At 40.9% G+C, this 20,655-nt stretch overlaps 2 protein-coding genes across 2 annotated transcripts in view; one reads left to right on the forward strand and one right to left on the reverse strand.

Annotated features, from left to right (window-relative positions):
- LOC146304723 (bone morphogenetic protein receptor type-2-like) overlaps nt 1-13,325 on the reverse strand; it is a 37,541-nt gene extending 24,216 nt beyond the window's left edge. Inside the window, exons 1-2 of the mRNA XM_084713451.1 lie at nt 12,300-13,325; nt 33-218 (exon numbers count right to left, since the gene is read on the reverse strand). Of these exons, the coding sequence (XP_084569577.1) occupies nt 33-218; nt 12,300-12,393 (280 nt within the window). The 5' untranslated portion in view covers nt 12,394-13,325. The remainder of the gene's footprint in view (nt 1-32; nt 219-12,299) is intronic.
- Nucleotides 13,326-14,031: 706 nt separating this feature from the next.
- dock9b (dedicator of cytokinesis 9b) overlaps nt 14,032-20,655 on the forward strand; it is a 60,657-nt gene continuing 54,033 nt past the window's right edge. The window contains exon 1 of the mRNA XM_084713454.1: nt 14,032-15,302. Within this exon, the coding sequence (XP_084569580.1) occupies nt 15,186-15,302 (117 nt within the window). The 5' untranslated portion in view covers nt 14,032-15,185. The remainder of the gene's footprint in view (nt 15,303-20,655) is intronic.

A 20,655-nucleotide genomic window follows, 5' to 3' on the forward strand; every position in this document is an offset into this window, starting at 1 on the left:
ATGAAGCATAGCACAAGCCTCTGAAGTTGTACCTTGTTTGACAAGTCGCACTTCGCCTGGAGGACTTTTCTCCCAGAGGCCAAAACAGTGGCTGCCCTTGGCACATCTGATGGTGGTGTTCTCTGGGGAGACCCGGCCTTCGCCCCCTGCCACTCGCTCCACCTCCCACTGCTGCTGCTGGTCTGTGAAGGCACACTCCCTCTCCTCGCCCTGCGCCGCTGTGAAGAAAAAAAAAGGAGTTGGAGCGGAGTTGAATCAAATTTCTAGCTGAACAGAGATGCAGAGGCAACAAAGTGAATGAAATATTTGGATGACAAGAGGTAGGCGCACACGATTTTGAGATGAAGGCGGTTTGTGAGTTTGCGTTGAGCTTGTGTGTGTGGTGAGGAGAAAGGGTTAGAGACAGCTCAACAGCTTCATTAATTTATGCCATTTCATCGCCGCTCTTTATTGATTCTCCTCTCATTCCACCAACACACAAACACTTTTAATATGCAATTTCAGCCTGATGTAGACGAAAAGTCACTCACATTAACACTTTTCTAATGAAGCAAACTCACACTTTATATATCAATAAAAACACATATATGTACAGAAGCCTCTCATCTGCTACACCAGCTACTGACAGATTGATACTGGTGCAGCATCCATCTACACAGAAACAATCAACAGCTGAAAAATAGTTGTCTGCCTGCAAAGTCTGCTGTCTCTCACAAGCCAAAGATCAATAGAAATACCAATTTAAACTCCAGTCTGAAGTACACAACACAAATATATGCAGAGCCACAAAGAAAAAGTGAACATTAGAGTTTAACAGAATCCTCATTAGAAGCATAAACAAAAACAGCAAGATGGCCGTGGAAAAACACCATGGAGAAAATGAAATGTCATAAAATGAGAGATGGGTGTTCAACACTCCTGCTACTATTATCTGAGTATATGATTAATATTGACTTTAAATGATGCCCAAAGTATTATTAATGCCTTAATCTGTAGGACTACTATAATGGTCTTTGAATATGTATAAATCAGAAATCAATTAATAGACCAAAACCTAGAAAAGACATTACTCCAATTTTAATAACATTGTAATGGCTACTAATTTGTTTTAGGACTGATTTTAAGATTTTTCTTTGCCAATTACTTTTATAACCCTTCATGGCCTGGGTCCAGAATATAGATATAAATGAACTGCTGTGCCCGTACCAAACGGCGCACAGCCTCAGATCCTCAGGCAGGAACCTGCTGACTGTTCCCATCTCACGCTTTAAGACTAAAGGGAACCGAGCATTTGCTGTTACAGCTCCTCGGCTGTGGAACAACATGCCTAAGAAACCCTGGCTTGCTACAAGAATATCTCCTTTAAAACACTTTTGAAGACATATTTTTATCGAAAGGTTTTCTTAGAACTGTTCTTTTAATCTGAATCATTAACTACAGAGTTACACTTAAGTCTTGCACTGCTTTACATATTTGAAGTTGAACAGAACAAGTGGTTTATTTTTTTTATTCTTGGTATTTTGTTTCTGTTTATAAGTTTGATTCCTCTTTTATTCCTCATACTTGCCTGCTTACTCACACATTGCTGAGTAATTTATTGATGTGTTTTATGTGTGAAGCACTTTGTAATGGTTGGTTTTGATAAATGCTATACAAATGAACTTTACTGTTATTATTATTAATACTTCTGATGTTGTAGAATTGTGTGTTTTCAGCACAAAAAGAAAAGCCAGAATGTGTCCTGTTGTGAAATGCTTGTTGATTTGCAGCAAATGTCGAGAAGCTGTTCCAGGGAGACTTAGTTTGAGCCAATGTCAGTGTGTGTGTGCGTGTGTGTTTGTGTACATAGTCTGCATTGTGGGTAATTTCAGATAAGGGAAACATGATGTGCCAGTTTGTTTCCCTTACTCCCAGCTCCTCCCTTTCCTCCTTGCCGGGAAGAGGGGAGGGGTGGATGGGTGGTCTGTTATGGAGGGTTTGGAGGGAGGAGGGTGACTGCGCCCTGCCCAAGGTCAAGCTAGCCTGTGTGGGCAGAGGGTGACGCGATGGAGTGGTAGCTCTGCTGGGCACGGCGCCAGCTTTCCTCCTCTGCTCCCATCCTCAGATAAAGCTATCAACCCTGGCCTACTGTGGGCCTCGGCTGCCCTCAACCTGTGGGCCTTTACTACCTACTGTTCTGTGGGACTGACTTTGCCTACAGGGGGAGGCACGCTGTGTACATGCCTGAGTGGGAAAGGAGTTCAAACCAAGGGTTAAGTATGTGGAAGAATTTTCATTCTGATGAGGAAACTGAATTTCAATGAGCTGATGTTTGCACCACCAGTGTTAGCGGTTTGATTCCCAATGGGGGAGACGATTCTCCATTTGCATGTATTTTCAGCACATTAACATGCCCAGGGTTAGAATGACCACCAAAGGGTACATGCACCACATACTTATCATACATATTATGTCATACTGCATATGTTCTCACTGTATCAAGCTAAAAATAATAAAAAGTATAAAAACTAACCCAAAACCAAGCACCAAATAAACCACATTTTGCCTATGATAACTCTAGTTCTTAACTTGGAAGATGTGAAAAATAACTGATGTCAGAGAACCAGTATTTTCCCCAAAATTAATAACCAGCTCTTCCATCAAACCAGAACATTACATGGCAGGCATTCATATTTTACCACTTTTCTACCACCACAGAGAGAAGATCAGCTCTGATCTATTCAAGCCTGACAACTGATGATACATTTAAAGGAAAAAGAGACCCATAACACTCCAGGAAACTTTAAATAATGAAAATAAAATTCTAATTTCCATTTAAATGAAACAAGAACACTTACGTTTCAAGACGTGTTTTTCTCTTTCACTTAATCATTTTAAAGGACTTGTGGCAGATCTGCAGCAGTATAAGCAGAGCTTTTTTACATGTCCTCCTTATTTTTCTCTCCATTTTCAATTGCTGAACAGAAGTATTTTGTCCTTGCCACTAAAGGACATGTTAACAGACAGATGTAGAAATGAGCTTAAAAATAACAGCATGAGGGACTGCCTCCTAATAGTGGACCAAACATTTTCATTTATCCACTAGTTGCAGAAAACGCAAAAAGACCTCAAATTCCATTAGGAAGCTGCACCTTGTTGGTAAAGCGAGGACGAAAGTATCAGGGGAACGGTTGCAACACGGACTTTTCCTATTTTAACATGTTAGTCACTAACAATATAGAGCACTTGCACTAAACTAAAACCCGGGGAGCGGTGGTGTTTGTTTACACCAGTAGCACAGGAGCTTTTCGCCCAACAAGAAGAGGAGTTAACATGCAAGTACACATCAACGGCATCAAGTCGGCTGGAAACAGAATTTTCAGTCAACTCATAAAACTACTGTTTGCTTAAATTGCTGGCTTACTACAGCTGATACAATCTGCCAGTTACAGTTGTCATTTCAGCCAACAAAATTGACAGCCACCAGATATGAGAACATGAGATTTGATATGAGAATAAACGGGCATTATTCAGCACAAGGTCAAAAGCTTTTAGCTGCAGTGTGTTTAAGAGATGAACTTCAAGCTCAAGTGATATTTTAACTGGGCTTAAAATAATGACACCCTCAACAGTGATCTGTTCAGCCTTGAATGTGCTTCCTTTCCAATTACCCCAACCCAGAAATCGAGGGCAGCGGGCGGTGGAGGTGAGGACATTGTTAAGAAAGGAACTCTAGTAAAAAGAGGAGAAACATAAAGGAACAATAGAAGGAAGTGCCTTGCCGGTGACAACACCCATAGACAGTAAGACAAATAAACCACCCCTGTACAGAACGGAAATCCATAGAGCAGAGTATCTTCTGTCTTTCTCCCAAAGCTGGGCAGATAGATACAGTATCTGATATTAATTATTAATATTCTTACTATAATTCAAGGGTATGAAATCAAAAACCTTTTAATGATGCTTGGTCTGTGAGAGCTCTCAGGCATGTGAAAATACTGAACAAGCAGTTAGAAGGCTTATGTCTCGAGTTTGATCTCTAGAAATTGATTTTGGTGTTTCATTCACAAGTATGAATGATAATTGTGCTGCATTCTCATAAGGGAAAATGTTATTTAAGTACATTTTTACAGAGCTAGAAAGCAAGGCCTCCATATAAACACTGTTAACGATGTAAGAGGTATCAAGTAGCCTGACGATTATTATGTGTATTCACTGGATTTAGCAGCTCAATTTACAAAAAAGTGAACAGAGAAGAAAGACAGTGTAGCAAGCAGTGACAACCAGGCTTTGCTCATTTGCAGTCTGAGCCATGGGAGCACTCCTGTCGTCAGATTTCATTGGTTTGTCTGCCGCTCTGCTCGCCGGTGGTTGGTCCTGTGACTCAATTCTGTCTTTCTTAGGAGTGTTTCTGGTTGGATGCCAATCTCTGTGTTTATCTGCGATTGGCCGAGCAGACTCTGTCCCCGGTTCTGCTCTGTGGAGCTTGCTGTGTGATCTTGGCTTGCACTGCAGTATTGGATTGTGGGTCAGAGTATGCAGGCAAGGCCAGTGGAGCGAGGCAGATGAGAGAGAAAAAGAGAGGGTAGTCATATCAAAAGGCTTCGGAGTAGTTTTTCTGCTCCAAGCCTGTTCATTGGATGATGGCGGGCACTGCTGAGTGTTTACCCATGGCCCAGTTATTTGCTAATCTCTCTCTCCCCCCTCTAACCCTCCTCCTCCTCCCCCAATTGGCCTTCGGTGCACCCTCCCACCCTCCCCTCACCGGACTACCCCCATCCCCTCAGTCTCGCTGCTAAAAAACAACAGCGATCTAATCTGGCTCTCTCCTTCCTTACTGCCAAGGCCCATTGGAGCGATGTAAGACACGGCAGTCTGAGACTTGATTAAAAGTCACCGAGTGCACTGATGTGTTGGCTTGTGTTCTCTCCACAACTGGTTCCGAGTTCACATCCAAGATTAGAGGCAGACACACAGGGTGGGAGGGGCAGGGAAAAAAAGCAGAGGAGGCTGTCTTTACCAAAGGCTGAAACGTGCTTGATGCACCCGTGCACGCACCATCTCCTCTGCAGGCATGCATGCACTGTCCGCAGCCACTGAAGTATACAACTTGTGCTCTCTTGCTTGGGTTTTTCGGGGGGAGAAAGGGCCAAAGTAAAATGCTGTTTGTATGCGTCTGTATCAAATATGTATGCATCTAAACACAGGCCTTTTCTCTGGTTTTTGCTGCTGTGTGAAGCAGACGAACACACCCCGAGATCCAATAATGTGCCATCATGCGTGGCGGGTGCAATCACAGCCAAAAAATGCCCAAAATGCAAAGGGCACTATGCATGCCCACGTGCACAGTGTTTTCATTATCGCAAAGGCTCATACTGCAACGCCATCACATGCACCTATCCGCCCTAATCGTACCTGCTGCTGCTGTTTGGGTGCACGCTTGTTGCTGAGGTAGGATGGATGGGTTTCAGGGGTATTTGCTGACACCCCCAATTTTCCAAGTCCCCTGGTTGAGTTTAAGGATGTGGGGGGTGAGTGGGCTTTAATCTGTCCCATCTGTTGCCTCGGGACTGCCCAAAGCCCCCCCACCCCACCCCTCAAAAACACCACCACTCAGTCTGTGTCTGTCTGGGTCTGGTACAGTTATGCTAATCCTTGGGGCTTATACTACCCTCAAAGCTTAGAGGCCTCCGTTATTGACCACGATGCATTTATACCAAAATTCATCCCCCTCCCTCACTCGCGCCCTCCCTCCCTGTATACCTTAACTTTCCCAAATATGTGATACACAGATGACAGAGTGACCAAAGTGGTGTTTACCATCACACCACAGGGGGTATAATCTCAGATTATATATGAGCAAGCAAAAGTTTGCCTTCACACTGCGTCTGAATTTAGCTTCATTTATGACAACATTTTTTCCTTGTTGAGTACATGAACAGCCATTAAAGGCTTGATGGCTACATACTCTCTTGACAGGCTGATTTTCCACTACACACATCCACCTACTTCAGTGTCACTACTGGAGGCCTGTGGTTGTCTGGTATGAGGGAATTTTCACCTGTTCTGTGACAGCAAACTGGTGCTTTGACATCCTTGCAAGACTGCAAATAAAGCATCTTTTTAAAAAGCTGAAACAATAAGATAATAAATTGATTAGGCTAGATGATTGAGAGAAAAATTAAGGTCATTGTTGAATTTTTCAAGCAAAGATTTACATCTCTGAGCTCCAGCTTCTGAATTATAATGATTTCCTGCTTTTCTTTGTCTTATCTTTACACTGAATACACTGAATAACTCTCAGACAGTTTTTCTTAAATGGAAATATTTTCTGGTTCATTTACTCCTCTATGCAAGAAAATTGAATATATTTGAGTCTTGGACATTTGAGGACTTCATCTTTGGCTTTGGGAAACACTGATCAACATTTTCCACCATTTTCGGACATTTTATAGACCAAAAAACTAATCGATTAAAAAATTAAAATAATCAACAGATTAATCAACAATGAAAATATTCGTTAGTTGCAGCCCTGTTGCTGATATGTATACTGGTAACAAGTAACAAGAAAATGCCAAACTAGGTTTTAAGGTTATTTAGACATAGTGTCTCCAGTGATGCCACTGTCCACCAGAGAACACTGACAAGTTTGTTTTTACACCGTCAAAAAGTCCCCACAGATTTAAAAAATCTAAGGAAACATTATCATGATTATTAATGTTCTGCATTTACATGGAGAAAACAAATTTTCTTGTGGCCAATACATGATTTTCAAACTCCCAAATATCTGTTTTGGTACAAGCGTCAAAAATCTAGTATTAGTCAGACTATACTTAATATTTTCTCAGCTATTTTCCCTTCTTTCTAGGATGTTTCTCAGAGGGATGTTGTGAGTGTGCAATTGGTCTGAAACCTGCACCTTTCACCAATGATTGCTTCTAATACCAGGAGCATGTAACTGCACCTTGTCCTGTCATTGTAGCTACCAGGCCTATCAGCTGATGGGGATGGAAAGGCCTAAGATATGCTGTATCTGTATACAGGGAACAACTGCAAAGTCAGAGAAATATTCACAGATGTGACATACCAGCGACAAGAGAAAAAAAGCCTTGCAGCTGTGAATAACTAGCTTTCCTTTTAAAGCTTCTATCCATGAAAATACAATAAACTAATGAACACAGATCATCCATACTCTGAGCAACATTTTTTGCGCGCTCTAGACTTATTGTCTCTGCTGGTCAAGGAGAACGCTTCGTGTTAATCATAGGCTGTCACTCTGAGTTACCATCTCAAGGCTGCACCTTTTGTTTTCTAAAACATCCACTAATTTCTACTTTTTGCCAAAGCAGAAGGTCGGCTGCTGAACACTGTTCTATTGTATCTCGCTTTGCTTTTACCTCTGCTCAGAACTCAAACCAAGGTACTAAGAGAGGCAGACATTGATTTTTTTCATCTAATAGAGTACAAGGCTAGCTGTATTAGAGACCAAATACCCTCCCTCCGCCCCCCATTCCAGCATTCATTGGTCTGTTTCTAGCTGCAGTCAGTGTCATCTCTTCTCACGAAATAATGATGTGTACTGAGTGCAAAATATTATGGAATCAAAGTGGGTGCAGTGCTTTTATATCCTTCAGCCTGGGCAACTACTTCCTGCATAAATTGCATTGCTCCAGTTGTGTGAACACTGAATTGTTGGCTCATAGTAAGTACAAATCATTGTATTACTTCTATTTTTGCTTCTACATACTGGCTTCCTCGCAGTTTTACAACTGATTTTAACATTTTATGAACTACTTTTACCCTATTACTGCCCTTGTTATGTGTTCAACTCTGCAGCATCCACATCCAGACAAGATTATGATGCACATTCAGCAGAACCAAAGGTGACGCTGCTCGGGAGTGTGAGCCCCTGGGCTTTGGACAAAGCCTGTGCCATTTATTAAGACACACACATCTATTTTAAACAACTGATGTACAGGAGGGCTGCAACTAAGCATTATTTTCAGTGTAGATTAATTTGTTGATTATTTTCCTGATTGATCAATTTGTTGTTTGGTCTATAAAATATCAGAAAATAGTGAAAAATGTCTCGGTTGTTTCCAAAAGCCCTAGATGATGCCCTCAAGTGCCATGTTTTGACCATCTAAAGATAGTCAATTTACTGTAATTACTCAACTGATGAATTGATTATCAAAATAGTTGGAGACCAATCTATAAGTTAACAACTAATCGATTAACAGTTGCAGTTCTAATGCAAAGACTTCTTTTTCAAATTACTGTGCAGTTTTCTTATGGTCTCTGGCTTATAATTAACATAAATGGCTTTTATAACAAATGTATGCACATGCTGGAATTATTGTTGTAAAATATAAATATAGTATGAGCTGGTCATATAATTTAAGACCTGAAACGATTAGTCATGTTCAAATGTTATGCTAGTAGTGGCCTACTCATGTCTTTCTAACTTGACACCTGTATTTTCAAACTTGTAGTCTTATGGACACTGACTTGTGACATCACTTGAGGTAATGTATCAGACTCTTGAGATACAACAGACTTTATGCAACTTTTCATATATAAAGTCAAGCTTCTCAACACCTGACAACACCTTGATGTGTTCCCCTTTAATCAGAAATGAAAATGCTCTTTAGTCGCACATCACAGAAATTTCTCGCACTCTCTGCGCTGTTAAAGCCCTTCCCTTTCCTTGTTTTCAAAATGTCTCTGCTGCAATTTCGCCAAGGCAAATTCTTGAACATGTATTCTACTTGGCATTTAAAGTAATCCTGATTCATTCTCATCTTCTCCAACCAACCTTGCCATTAAAACCATTGCTTAATGCCAGGCCTGACAGCAGCCTGTACCTGGCTCACCAAATTCTGTAGGCTAGCCTGCGCGGCAAACACACTAGCAGCCACTCAGCGCCAGCCTGTAATCTTGGGCCAATAACTTCACTTTCTGTTTGAGCCGCTGATGTGAACGCAGAGACGACAGCTTCAAGAGTCCCCCGTGGCCCGCAGGGGCTGGAGAGACGCGGCCTGGTTGGGGAACAGTGGGCCTGTCAACGCCACAGTATGGGGCTCGAGGGACACAGCTACAGAGTTTGGACAAGCGGAGCAAATGAGCAGTCCTTTTTATGCTATGGTATAATACTTCTGCTCTAATCCCCTTTTGGACCCTCAAACCTCCAGCTTACCTAGGACAACGGTAAAAAAGTCTGCCTGAATATGGGTTGTGGCATACATTATGAGCTACAAGTCGATGAGAATTTAGGCTAAAGTCTGTCCCCATCTAATGTCACTACTTTGAGAACACCTGTGGTTCCACGCCGCAGGTAGCGTCTGCAGGCTTGTTTGGAACTGTTTCTACTCCAGATTTTGGAACAGCAGGCAGTACACCCACACGCTGATTAGTCACAGGGGACAGGGAGCGGAAGGACGACCCGAGCTCAGCTGCAAACAGGTTAAACACATGGCAGGTGGATGGAAATGAATAATAATTTGAAAAAGAAATTAACAGTGGTTAAGAGGCGAGTTGGGAGAAAGGGATGATGGAAGGCAGTAATGTTCCCGGAGCTGAGACGGAGGGTTCAAAAGGAAAGGTGTTGGGTCAGACAGATGACTAACACATTAAGCCCTCTGCTTCCTCTCATCATCATCATTACAAGTATCATCCTAAGAAATGGGCACAGGGGTAGCTCTGCTTTGCATTCATGAAGTGAACAGCCGCACAGTGAGGGAGCGCTTTGTCTCCTGTCTCTTTACAGTCACTATGCCAACAAAGTCTGACTGCTGCCCTAATTAATTTTGCACAGTGCAACGATTTGAATTTATTGGCTGTTTACATGGCTCGCGTGTGTATAAGTATCCATTAATCATCCTCATACTGATTATTGAGTGAACATGTCAATCCTCCTCTGCCAGTCGCTGGAGTCGTTAAACTGCGCTCGGGGAATACTAATTTGCATGTCATGTCTCATAAAGGTGAGTTTGTCAAGGCGATAATATGTCGTGATGATGAGAAATCTTCCAGCGTATGTGCTGAAATGATGAATTACAGTTTCACATTTTGCTGAATATTACAATTTGGGATGGAAATTGCACTTTTTCCCACCCCCCGATCATACGTCACAACCTGACAACTCATCTCTTCAGTGAACGCGCTCTCTGCTGAATCACTGCTCTTCTATGCCTTGCTTTATCTACTTACTCTAGTGTTTTCTAAATTTAAGTTTTCTCCTCTATTTGTTTAAAGCATGACCTCATAATCAGAGGATGGCAGAAACACTGCAATAACAAATAAAAGTCCTTGCTTGTCATTTTATGGAAGTGGGAAGTAAAAAACACTAAGACTACCGCTCATCTGTTAAATGCAAATCTAAATGCAAATAGGACCATAGTCTCTCAGCACTATGAGCTTAAAGGGATGAACACAGTCAAACTGTGTATTCAAATTATGCTCCACGCTCACATTTTTCCCTTTGCTACAGCAGTTATTATTCTGGGCTTTTGATAACACCCCGTCTATGAATGGCTGGACATGCCTTAACAATAACACACACACTCACAGAAATGTTAATACACCATTAACAATCTGTTTATATGCACATTCACACCCATGTGCGCAGTTGTAACACTGGATGAGCTACAAGACCACCTATTTCCAAGTACCCTGCTAGAGCCAAAGCACAATGTTGAACTTCTATCACCTAAATTACCCATCTTGTAAAATACCTCTCCTGTCTTCCCACACATTCCACCTTCTTCCTCCCCCCTCCTTGCATGCACTGTTACTCCATCTCTGTGCAGCTTCAGCTACTATCTTATCATGCTCAAGGTCTCACAGAAGCCTGGCTTCAGCCCAGAGTCTTGAACAGGGGGCACAACTTGGCAGACAAGGACTGCGGTATGTTTGGCAGTGTTTTTCCAGGCCTTTGTACACAGAATGATTAAAAAGGAGCCAGGGGTGCATTCGCTGCTCTGTTCAAGAGGAGATATCTGTGAAGGTTTAACTTGACTACAATGAGATGAGCTACACTCCAGATCAATCCAGAAATGGGGCAGGCAGACATCAAGATGGAAAAGGCGGATAAGGCACAGACAGGTCTGACAGAAACACAGGCACAAACACACCGGAATGATATGATGATTTAGGGAAATTACATCCGATGTTGACAATACAGTTGCATAATTAATCAAAATACTATCTCAGTATGGCCAAGTACAAGACCCAAATCACAGTAGGTACATTTTTTGATAAAGGGAAAGTGTGACAAAACAGCAGTTCATGAAGTACTGTCATGCTGCAGAGATGCCCTGGCCAACAAATGTTGTCTTCCAGAAGTAAAAAAAACATGATTGTTTGGCACATACAACAACAAACATCATATCATCATGATTTTAATACATTTTGTCAGTAAGAATGGAAATTGTCATGCAAAAGCGATCATTCCCGCTAATCATGAATCATAACACAATCTGGCAAAATAATCACTATATGATTATTTTTAACCATATTGTGCAGCCCTAATGGAAATTCTCAGACAGAGATGATCTTACAAGGGTTCCCAAACATTTTATACATTAACTACACATTGGCCCATGGCATTAATAATAGCAAATATTTAGTTTTTATGTTTGGAAAAAAATGAAGCAGCCTAATGCAAATTGGAATTAAGTAATTAAAAAAATATTGTAGAATATTGTAAACTAGAATCACTAAATTATAATCAATCAAAATGGCCAGCCCCATTTCTTCCGATAGTGTTCCAGCTTCCCAAACGTAATAAAAGTTGAAATATTCTGTTTCTACTTTTGCTGGCCCTACAAAAACATCACTGTTGCAGAATATGATGCATTACAGCAAGGGATCAGGTAACTACACAACAGTATAAGTGTGACTTCATAAATAGGTCTGTGTAATATCAATATTACAACATTATTATATGTGTTTTCACAAATGTGGATATAATGACTACAGCAAAAAACAGAACCATATCACAATCAAAGATAACATCTAGATTCTTATCATTATAGTGCCCAGCCCACAGCCTGATATTGACTGTCTATGTAATTAAAACTTTATCAAAATTACAAAATAATCACACAGATATAATCAACACTGTAGCTGCCCCAATCCAAAAAACAGATTTTGGGTAGAGGCTTAAGCAGGCTTACATTATTCAGGCGACATCATCTGCACCAAACAGGCTATGTGGACGAAATACAGACAGCAGAAACCCAAAAGGAAAACATGAAATATTAATGAGACGTACACTTCCCTCGTTTGCAAAAATCAATTCACTAATATAAGCTACTTACCAGCCACAGAAGTCAGGAGAATCGTCAGGCAAAACCCAAATTTAGCGAGTGATTTCATCGTGATTCGGCCCACAGCCATGACAGCACTGTGCATCGACTTTGGTCTCGTTAGTTGGAGATCCTCCAAGTGTTGTTAAATACTTCTTCTTCTGGTCCTCTAATTCTTGTTTGCAGATTCTCAGCTCCTTTTTCCTCACGTCAGCTCAATAACTTGAACTGATTTCTCAGGCAGGGAGCACATTGATGAAAAATGATGCGAAAAAGAGGCTCTGTTGCGTTGGGGTAGGCTGGCGCGAGCGGATAACTAATATTTACACACCTAGACCGAGCAACTAACTTGTTTGGCGGATCTTCCATCTACAGCCAGCCAGCGAACAACGTCCATATCTACTGCTAGCCAACATGCTAGCTACCATGCTAGCTGCCCAGGGCGACTGTCTGGCGCTGCAAAACTTAGGCAAACAGGGTAAATATCGCAAAAAATACAAACACACAACTAATTCGTGCCAACACGGACCATTCTCAGTTGTGCATTTTGTTAAAAACGTCCACCTTTTCGACAAAACATTAAAGAACTTGGCATATAAACGTTAGCCAATTAGCTCGGTTAGGTTACAAGCTAACTGCTGTCGATGCTAACCGACGTTAGCTCAACGGCTAGCCAGTTAGTTCTCCTCGTCCCGTTTCATTTCACGATCTTCTTTCAGGGGGGAGAAGGAAAAAAAATACAAGTCAGTGGGAGCGTTTCTGCCTCGCGATAGATTATAGATTATTAGTCCCGTGATGGCAGACGATGGGGTTGAGGGAGTGGATATCTCTTAGTTTGATCTTCCCCCAGGCAATCGGTCGGGTCGGCAGCGTTTGGCATTGACGGTTTGGAGCTCCTCCGCTGGGCAGACAGACAGACAGGGAGGGCGGCTGGGAACGCCTCGTTTGCAGGCTTGTCTGGACCGCTCGTCTCCGGTATCAGGTTGCTGTGGGTTGGTGTTGGGGGTGGAGGACAGTCCTACACAGTCAGGAGGGGTGTTGCAGCGCCGCGGTGCCGCAGACTGTGGACATGACAGCCTGGAAACATATGCTGCGTTCAGTCTCTCCATGCAATTGTCCGACTTTTTTGTTTGCTGTAAACACTGTGAAGCGTGACTCAGTTTGAGTAGACATGCTTGAGTAAAAAGTAGTAGGAACACAGTGTGGAAAAACTTTTATACAAGTAAGAGTCATGCATTCAAACTTTTATTCCACCTTTAAGTCAAAGCACAAAAAAGTATTTGCATCAAAATATACTAATATAACTAAGTACTAGAAGTAAAAGTAGGCCACTCATTAAAGAGAATGGACAATTTCTGCATTATGTATAGTATACTATTGAATTATGAGTGTTAATGCATTAATGCATTAATGCATAGTTTAATGTTGCAGCTGGCAAAGGCAGAGCTAATTTCAACTATTTCATGCACTTTATCTGCTGGGTAGTTTATGAATTTCACCTGGGGATCTAAGTTTTGTGTTAATGCTAGGCATGCATAATATTGGATTTTTGCTTGCATCTGATATGCCAATATTTCCCAGCTAATTTTGGCAGGTATCCAATGCTGATGCATGCACATATATTTTCCCACCTAGTTGTAGAGAGCATTGAGTCTCTCCTGTAGTTTAATTAACATAATTAATACAGAATTATTTGCATCGGTCTAATTGTCGGCCTTCCATATCAGTAGAAATGTTCATTTTAAAGCCTTTATTGGTCAATAATGATGATGTGCCAGCACTATCATACATCCTTGTTACATCATCGTATATTTCTTATTAATTTGAATCTGCAAAGTAACCAAAGTTATACAATAAATATTGTAATAAAGTGATATTGTAAGGCGAGAAAAGACAGAGAATTGCTCATTATAATTGCTGTGTAGAAAATGGTAATATCCCAGTAACAGGCCCCTCCAAAAAACATTTTAGTTTGAAAACTATTAAAACTTAATAACCAAAACTGTTAGACAGACGTAGTCGCGTAATTCCTCCTCTTATTATTTATGTTTTAATTTTATTTGCTGTTTCTATGGATAACCCATTATTTCAGTGCTTGGCACGTTGACCATCTACTTATACTACTATTTCCGATTGCTCTTAAACATATCATTAGTTATTCAACTATTAGTGTTACTTTACTGCCTCTGTGTGGTCAAATACCTTCATACAGAGTTTAAACCCTCAAGCACAAACTGTATGGTTAAAACAATAATTATTCCAGCAGGTGGCAATGTTATCTTGTGCCTACAGCAAGACAGTGTGTGGTTTGTAGTTATATAACCTCAAAATAGTATTTAGTGCTGCTCAGATGCATTATGCGCCTTTTATTGACACAACAATTAAGGCATTAATTGCCATCTAAAGCTCTGGGGTCTTTAATATGCCCAACCGTTATGGAAATATAATTGTGAAACCGCAGAGAGAAACTACTATTAAGTGGCATCTGGACACTATGAAGTCACCAATGCAGTCATATTATATTCAGTAACCCTCCAAATATGATGGATGTATTAGTTTACAGTGCTGTCCCACTGGGCATTCATCCACTGAAGATGGGGGGCGTGTCAGTCAGTTTGCGCAAGGGACCTCCGCTGACGGGACAGAGCAGAACAGACGCTGGATGTTGCTCTCCGGCAGCTGTTGACCAGGGAGGACGTCTTCATCTATCGACTGGACAACTGATTGGACTGTGGATGAGACCGAGCTGATGTAAAGTTAAAGGGAAGTGCCATGGCTGGATAAAACAGCGCCAGTGTGCTTTTACGCACGTAGGACAGCCTGGAGCGCAGGATTTCAGCCTCCGCACCGCCGGCTGGGACAGTCTGCTCCTCTGTCAGATGAAAGGTGGGCTACATCATGGCTTCTTCTGCTCCACCCGAGGCGAGGAAGTTTACCCGGGGGCTCAACAAACCCGGCACCGCCGCAGAGCTGAGGCAGAGCGTCTCCGAGGCTGTCAGGACGTCAGTGTTGATGGTGAGTGAAACAAACTGGGCTGTCTGCCCTGCGCTCACACAAGAAGATTGATAGACACAACCAGATATTATACAACATATCACAAACAATATTACTGTGGCTTTCCTTCCTTTCACTAGGATAGAGAGGTTCAATGCCTTGCGCAAGGGCGCTTCAGCAGAGCAGAAGCTGGATGAAGGGGGTCTTAAACTCTGGTCTCTTTAGTTAAAAGCTGGGCCACCTACAATACATTATATTCTACTGTAACCAACAATTATTTTCATTATGATAAATCTGTCAGTTATTTTTCTCAATTAATCAACTAGTTGTTAGGGCAATAAAGCATCAGAAAAAAATGTCCTAAAATGGTGAAAAATGTTGGTCACTGTCTCCCAAAGCCCAAAGGGATGTCCTTAAATGTCTTGTCTTGTCCACAAACCAAATATATTAAGTTTACTGTCACAGCAGAGGAAAGAAACCAAAAAATATTCGCATCTGAGGCAATAAAATCAGAGAATTTGGACATTTTTACTTTAAAAAATTACTCAAAAAAGATTAATTGTTGGGGATTGATTTAATAGTCAATTAATAATAATAATTCTGTAACATAAGGCTGTCAGAACTTTTGATACTTCAAAAGTTTGTCCACACCATCTAACAAACCTTTAAGAACTCTTTCTTCCATAAATGTTTTTTGTGTTTTTTTTTTGGATGAAAAGAGTTCTTAACCCCTGACAATCCGTTTTCTCAAAAACAGGTTCTTCAGGAGTGAATGGTTCTGGGTAGAACCTTTGCCCTTCAGGAAGAACCCTGTTGGAACCCTTATTTCTAAGAGTGCATATTTAAAGTAATGCAACACTCACATCTGATAGTATGAAATGCACCGAGACTATAAAAAAGAAAATATCTCAGTGCGCACTCAGTTTGCTTTAGTTTTTATTTTCCTGCCTGAATTTTGAGCTTGCAGCAAAACCAGACAGAATAAAGCGACTTTTTCTGTACTTTTTATTATTTTTATTTAATTTATTTCGTTTTTTAGTACTGTTTTTACACTAGCATTGTGTAAAAGTTTAAAATTCTGGTACTGTGACAACCCTACTATAACATCACTCGTGATTTATTTTGAAAATGGTGACATTTCTATCGTTGCGCTGTCACTTGCTGGTACATATCCCCCATGCCTGACTCTACAGGGTGTCTATTGTTACAACTTTCTCAAAGGGGTTGCCAGGTAACTGAAATATACACCGGCAGCTCTGAAGGGACGAGAAAGACAACACATGCACACACACATACACACTAAGACGTGCACACTTCTTTAGTTCATTCTGTCATCCGACCCCCCACAGGTGCACCTTGCAACCAGATAGGTTAGAGAGAAACAGCTGAGTAATGACGAAGGTAAAAACTGCCAAAGACACGGTCGATCTATGCTTTTGAATGTGTGACAAGGTAGCATATCTCTTATATATTGTATATATCATAGTATTGGCATGACATCCTTCTTTACAGGTTATAGAACAGCTTATATCGTCCCTTCATAAGTCACTTCTTGAATGTAGATTGTTTTATTGTATTCTCATCCTTAGGGACTCGCCCGTCTGCAGCACTGACCTGACTTACCCTGTGTCTGTGTCTTGTTGCATAATGGTGATCAATATGCAATTTTTCTGCAACTAATGGCTCTTGCTGTCAATTACGGCTGCTGTCTCTCTCCGTCACGGTCCCAGGGCGCCTACTGATCTTCTAATCAAGTCATCAAAATTGGCAGACAGTTTAGACATAGTTATAATGAAGCCTGAGAACTGAGGGTTGTACATTTTCCTTATATCTTTCAACATGAACATCAACATTTTATTGAGAAGATGATGTTTTCATGTGCCTGTGGTCACATGATAGCTCAGATCCAGGCACTGACCAGTGACCATAAGATCTTGTCAGTGCTGATGAGTTTGTATTGGGGTTGGGCAAGGGTCATCATGTTACACTCGCATACTGTGCATCATTGCCTTCGCTATGCAGAGAAGCTGTGCTCTCAGAGGAAAGTAGAGCAGAAGCACATTCATAAGTATAATTAAGTAAAGCATTTAATATTTTTCTTTTAATCTGAGATATATATTCTCTGACTTCATGTTGCTGCCCACTCCCTTTTAAGTGACAGTATGCAGTGTAGATGGACCGGCTAGCTCATGATCCCTCACCAGCTTCACACCCGTGTCCAGTGCTAATTGTTTTTAATATGGCACAACATCTTAAAGGAATATTTTAGCATTTTGGGAGCTATGATTATTGGTCATCTGTCAGATAGTTAGAGCCAGCAGCCAGTTTTCTTAGTAGGCCTGCATGTTATGATAAAAAAAATTGTGATTATTTTGACAGATATTGTAATTCTAATATGTATACCTGGGACTAAAAAGGGGTCAAGTTTCAACAGCATTAATCCACATTACCCATTATGCAACCAATTGTATAGCAGACATGATGTAATTTTCTCAGACTTGAAAAAAAATCCTTAGAGCCTGTTTACACAGGCTGAGCAGTATTATGCATGACGAGTAAATAAGTTCCCCTCTAATTTACTTCGGTTACTGTACATTAAGTTCAGACTGAATTCTCAGAAATACTTAACGGTATCAGAAGCTCCCTTTTACCTTTATGGTAGATCACAAGGTATCCATCTGGCTCCCATTATGTGCCTGTTATAGTACTTGTGCGAATAACGCACTTCTGCTGTACCTCTATTTTTGACTGTGTACTTATGGTGCAGCTGTTTCTCTTGCCCATTTGACACGCAGCCAGGCATGCTGGTATTCTAAAAGCAAATATATATATAGTTACTGGACATCAAAGAATTTCCTCAACAGCAGGTTGACTGGCCTTGGACTGCTGTGTGATGCTTAACTGCAGCTTTGATCTGATCAAACTGGTTTTGCAAAAAGGATGCAGGAAGTATTTTGTAGGTATTTGTATGAGCCTGACATGTGACACACATTTCTTCCTGGTCCATTATTCAGTCTTAACCTTCATCTCCACACTTATGTCATAGTAGCCTATTAATTCTGCCTTAGCCCACAGTGTGTGGAGTGGCATAAAGGATGTCAGATCACATCTCTGGGCCGTGTTTAATAATGGATGAGATGATGGTAGGTGTCCTCGCTATTTTTACACTTGCCCTCTTTCTCCTCTGTAACTTGGTGTCACACTAAGCACCCATGGGAGCATCAATTATGAATACCTGCATATGCAAGAAATCATCTAGATTCAGGACTGAAGTTGGATGCTCGCGCACACACACACACACACACACACACACAAACACACACACACACACACACACACAGACACACACACCATAGTTACTGCAGGCGTGGCTGGCTCTCAGCTATACCTTAGTAAACAAAGTGGAGGCCAAGCAGTGGAGCAGTAAAGACAGCCCCTGCAGTTTTAATAATCACTTCCAACTGTGGGAAATGCTTGCTTAGATGTTTTTAAACCTCTTTCTGCCCTCTGCCTGCCATGCTGAATGAGTGTCTTTACTCACTCCTTCATGCACACACATATGCAATAGAAAACGCATACAAACACTGTCTTTTATATTTCTGATTTTTTTTTTTGTCTACTATTTTTTCCACTGTCCCTCTAGCTAAGATACTTTTTTCCACTCCTGGGGCTATGTTACAGAAACTTTCAGCTTTTGGTTACCATAGTAATTAGGATGAAGATCTGATTTAGGGGGAAAATAAGTTCCTAAGTCAATGTTCCTATCCTAACTTAAGATATGAAATGTGCATTACAAAAGCATCCTAACTTTCAAATAAAGTCTATTAACTTCAGGATAACTTTTACTTACAAAGTAGCTAATGATCGCTAACAGTAGTGGTCACTACAGTATCTCATGATAGTGTTAGCTAACGGTAGCTCACAGTAGAAGTTGAAGTTAAATGGCCATTGTTTTTGCTGAGTTTTTCTAAGTTTCACTGATAATAAACCACGGTTATATTGTTTTTTAGCTTGGCAAGATGAGAATAATAGTGTTGGTTGCTAGGTAACAGATGTAAGACTAAAGAATAAAGACAGGAAGTTTCTTTGATACTAACTAGTAAGTGCCATTATCCCTGTATTGTGCATCCTGATACTTTAATACCATCTTCCATTGTATACAGTAGTTGGTTCAGTCCAGCAGTTCAAACTGTGGAATTCCACTTAAGAGCGAACTCTGCTCCAGAGGATTTGGTCTGATTAGAGCATAAAAAACCTGGCAGAGATAATCTGCAGATTTGCAGATGCTTTAGCACTGCTGACCTATATCGGTGTCATGATACAGGAGCTGTGATGAGGCGAGGCGTTTGGTCTGCTGCTTGGTTTGTGGTTGAGTCCTGAGTCGCTGCCTCTGATAGCTGTGGCTCAGGCTTTTCTGACCATGCGGTTTTCCATGTCGTCTTTATTTAGGCTACCTCATGCTCTGTGTCGTTACCACCCTTACAATGGTGTAAACACCGCTCTCTTTTTGCTTTAGCAGCCAGTCTGGCATCTAGAGTGTAATTTGCCTTCCCATGAGCCTCAAACTTATTTTTTCTTTAAGACTGACAGAAAGCAGCAAGATTCAACAGCTCCATATTACAAAATTCCTACTTCATGACATGATTTTGATATGCAGCCAGTTTCCACCATATTCAGCAAACAAGGCTGTCATCATTCTGTAGAGCCTGCAGGCTCACAAATGAAAAGTCTGTTCTTGTTTGAGTGTCATAATTTTTTTTATTGGATAGTTGCTGCTGCATGTTTTTGTTTCTGCTACATGGCCCGCAGTGTTGGTTCAGGAGAGCATGTAAAGGAGATTTCAGCTTATTGCAACATCTTCAGTATTTTGAGCCTTCATTTTGTTGTTTATTGTAGCAATCTGCCTGACATAATGGCATTGCATTTCAAATTTAGCAGACAGTTTCACAAACTCACAATTCCAACAGATCTTTGTTTGTTATTGTCTCACAACTGCCAAAAATGTCCATTAACAATGTGGAAAAATAAAGAAACTCGGGCAGTACCTCAGTGGTTGAATGAATCAAACATTAGGAGACAGACCAGGCTACCAAATGTGAAATATTATATTTATAAAGTGCAGTGCATGAAGAAAACTTGAAATACAGTATTAGATATGGGAACTACATCAGTTATAGTGCATAATTATGACTATACTTCTGGTTATAATGTTTTACTATTACTTTATATTATTTGATTGGCTCCAAGCTTGACATAAAAACAGAACCTCAGTTTTCTTTGTCCATACTGTGTCCTAAATCAGGTTTTCAGCAGTGTGTTCCCAGTGGAGAAGTAACAAAATAAGGGACAGTCAAACCAGACAGTAATTAGACTA

The sequence above is a fragment of the Lutjanus erythropterus genome, chromosome 24 (assembly GCF_056507025.1).
Source record: "Lutjanus erythropterus isolate fLutEry1 chromosome 24, fLutEry1.hap2, whole genome shotgun sequence".
Taxonomy (NCBI): Eukaryota; Metazoa; Chordata; class Actinopteri; order Lutjaniformes; family Lutjanidae; genus Lutjanus; species Lutjanus erythropterus.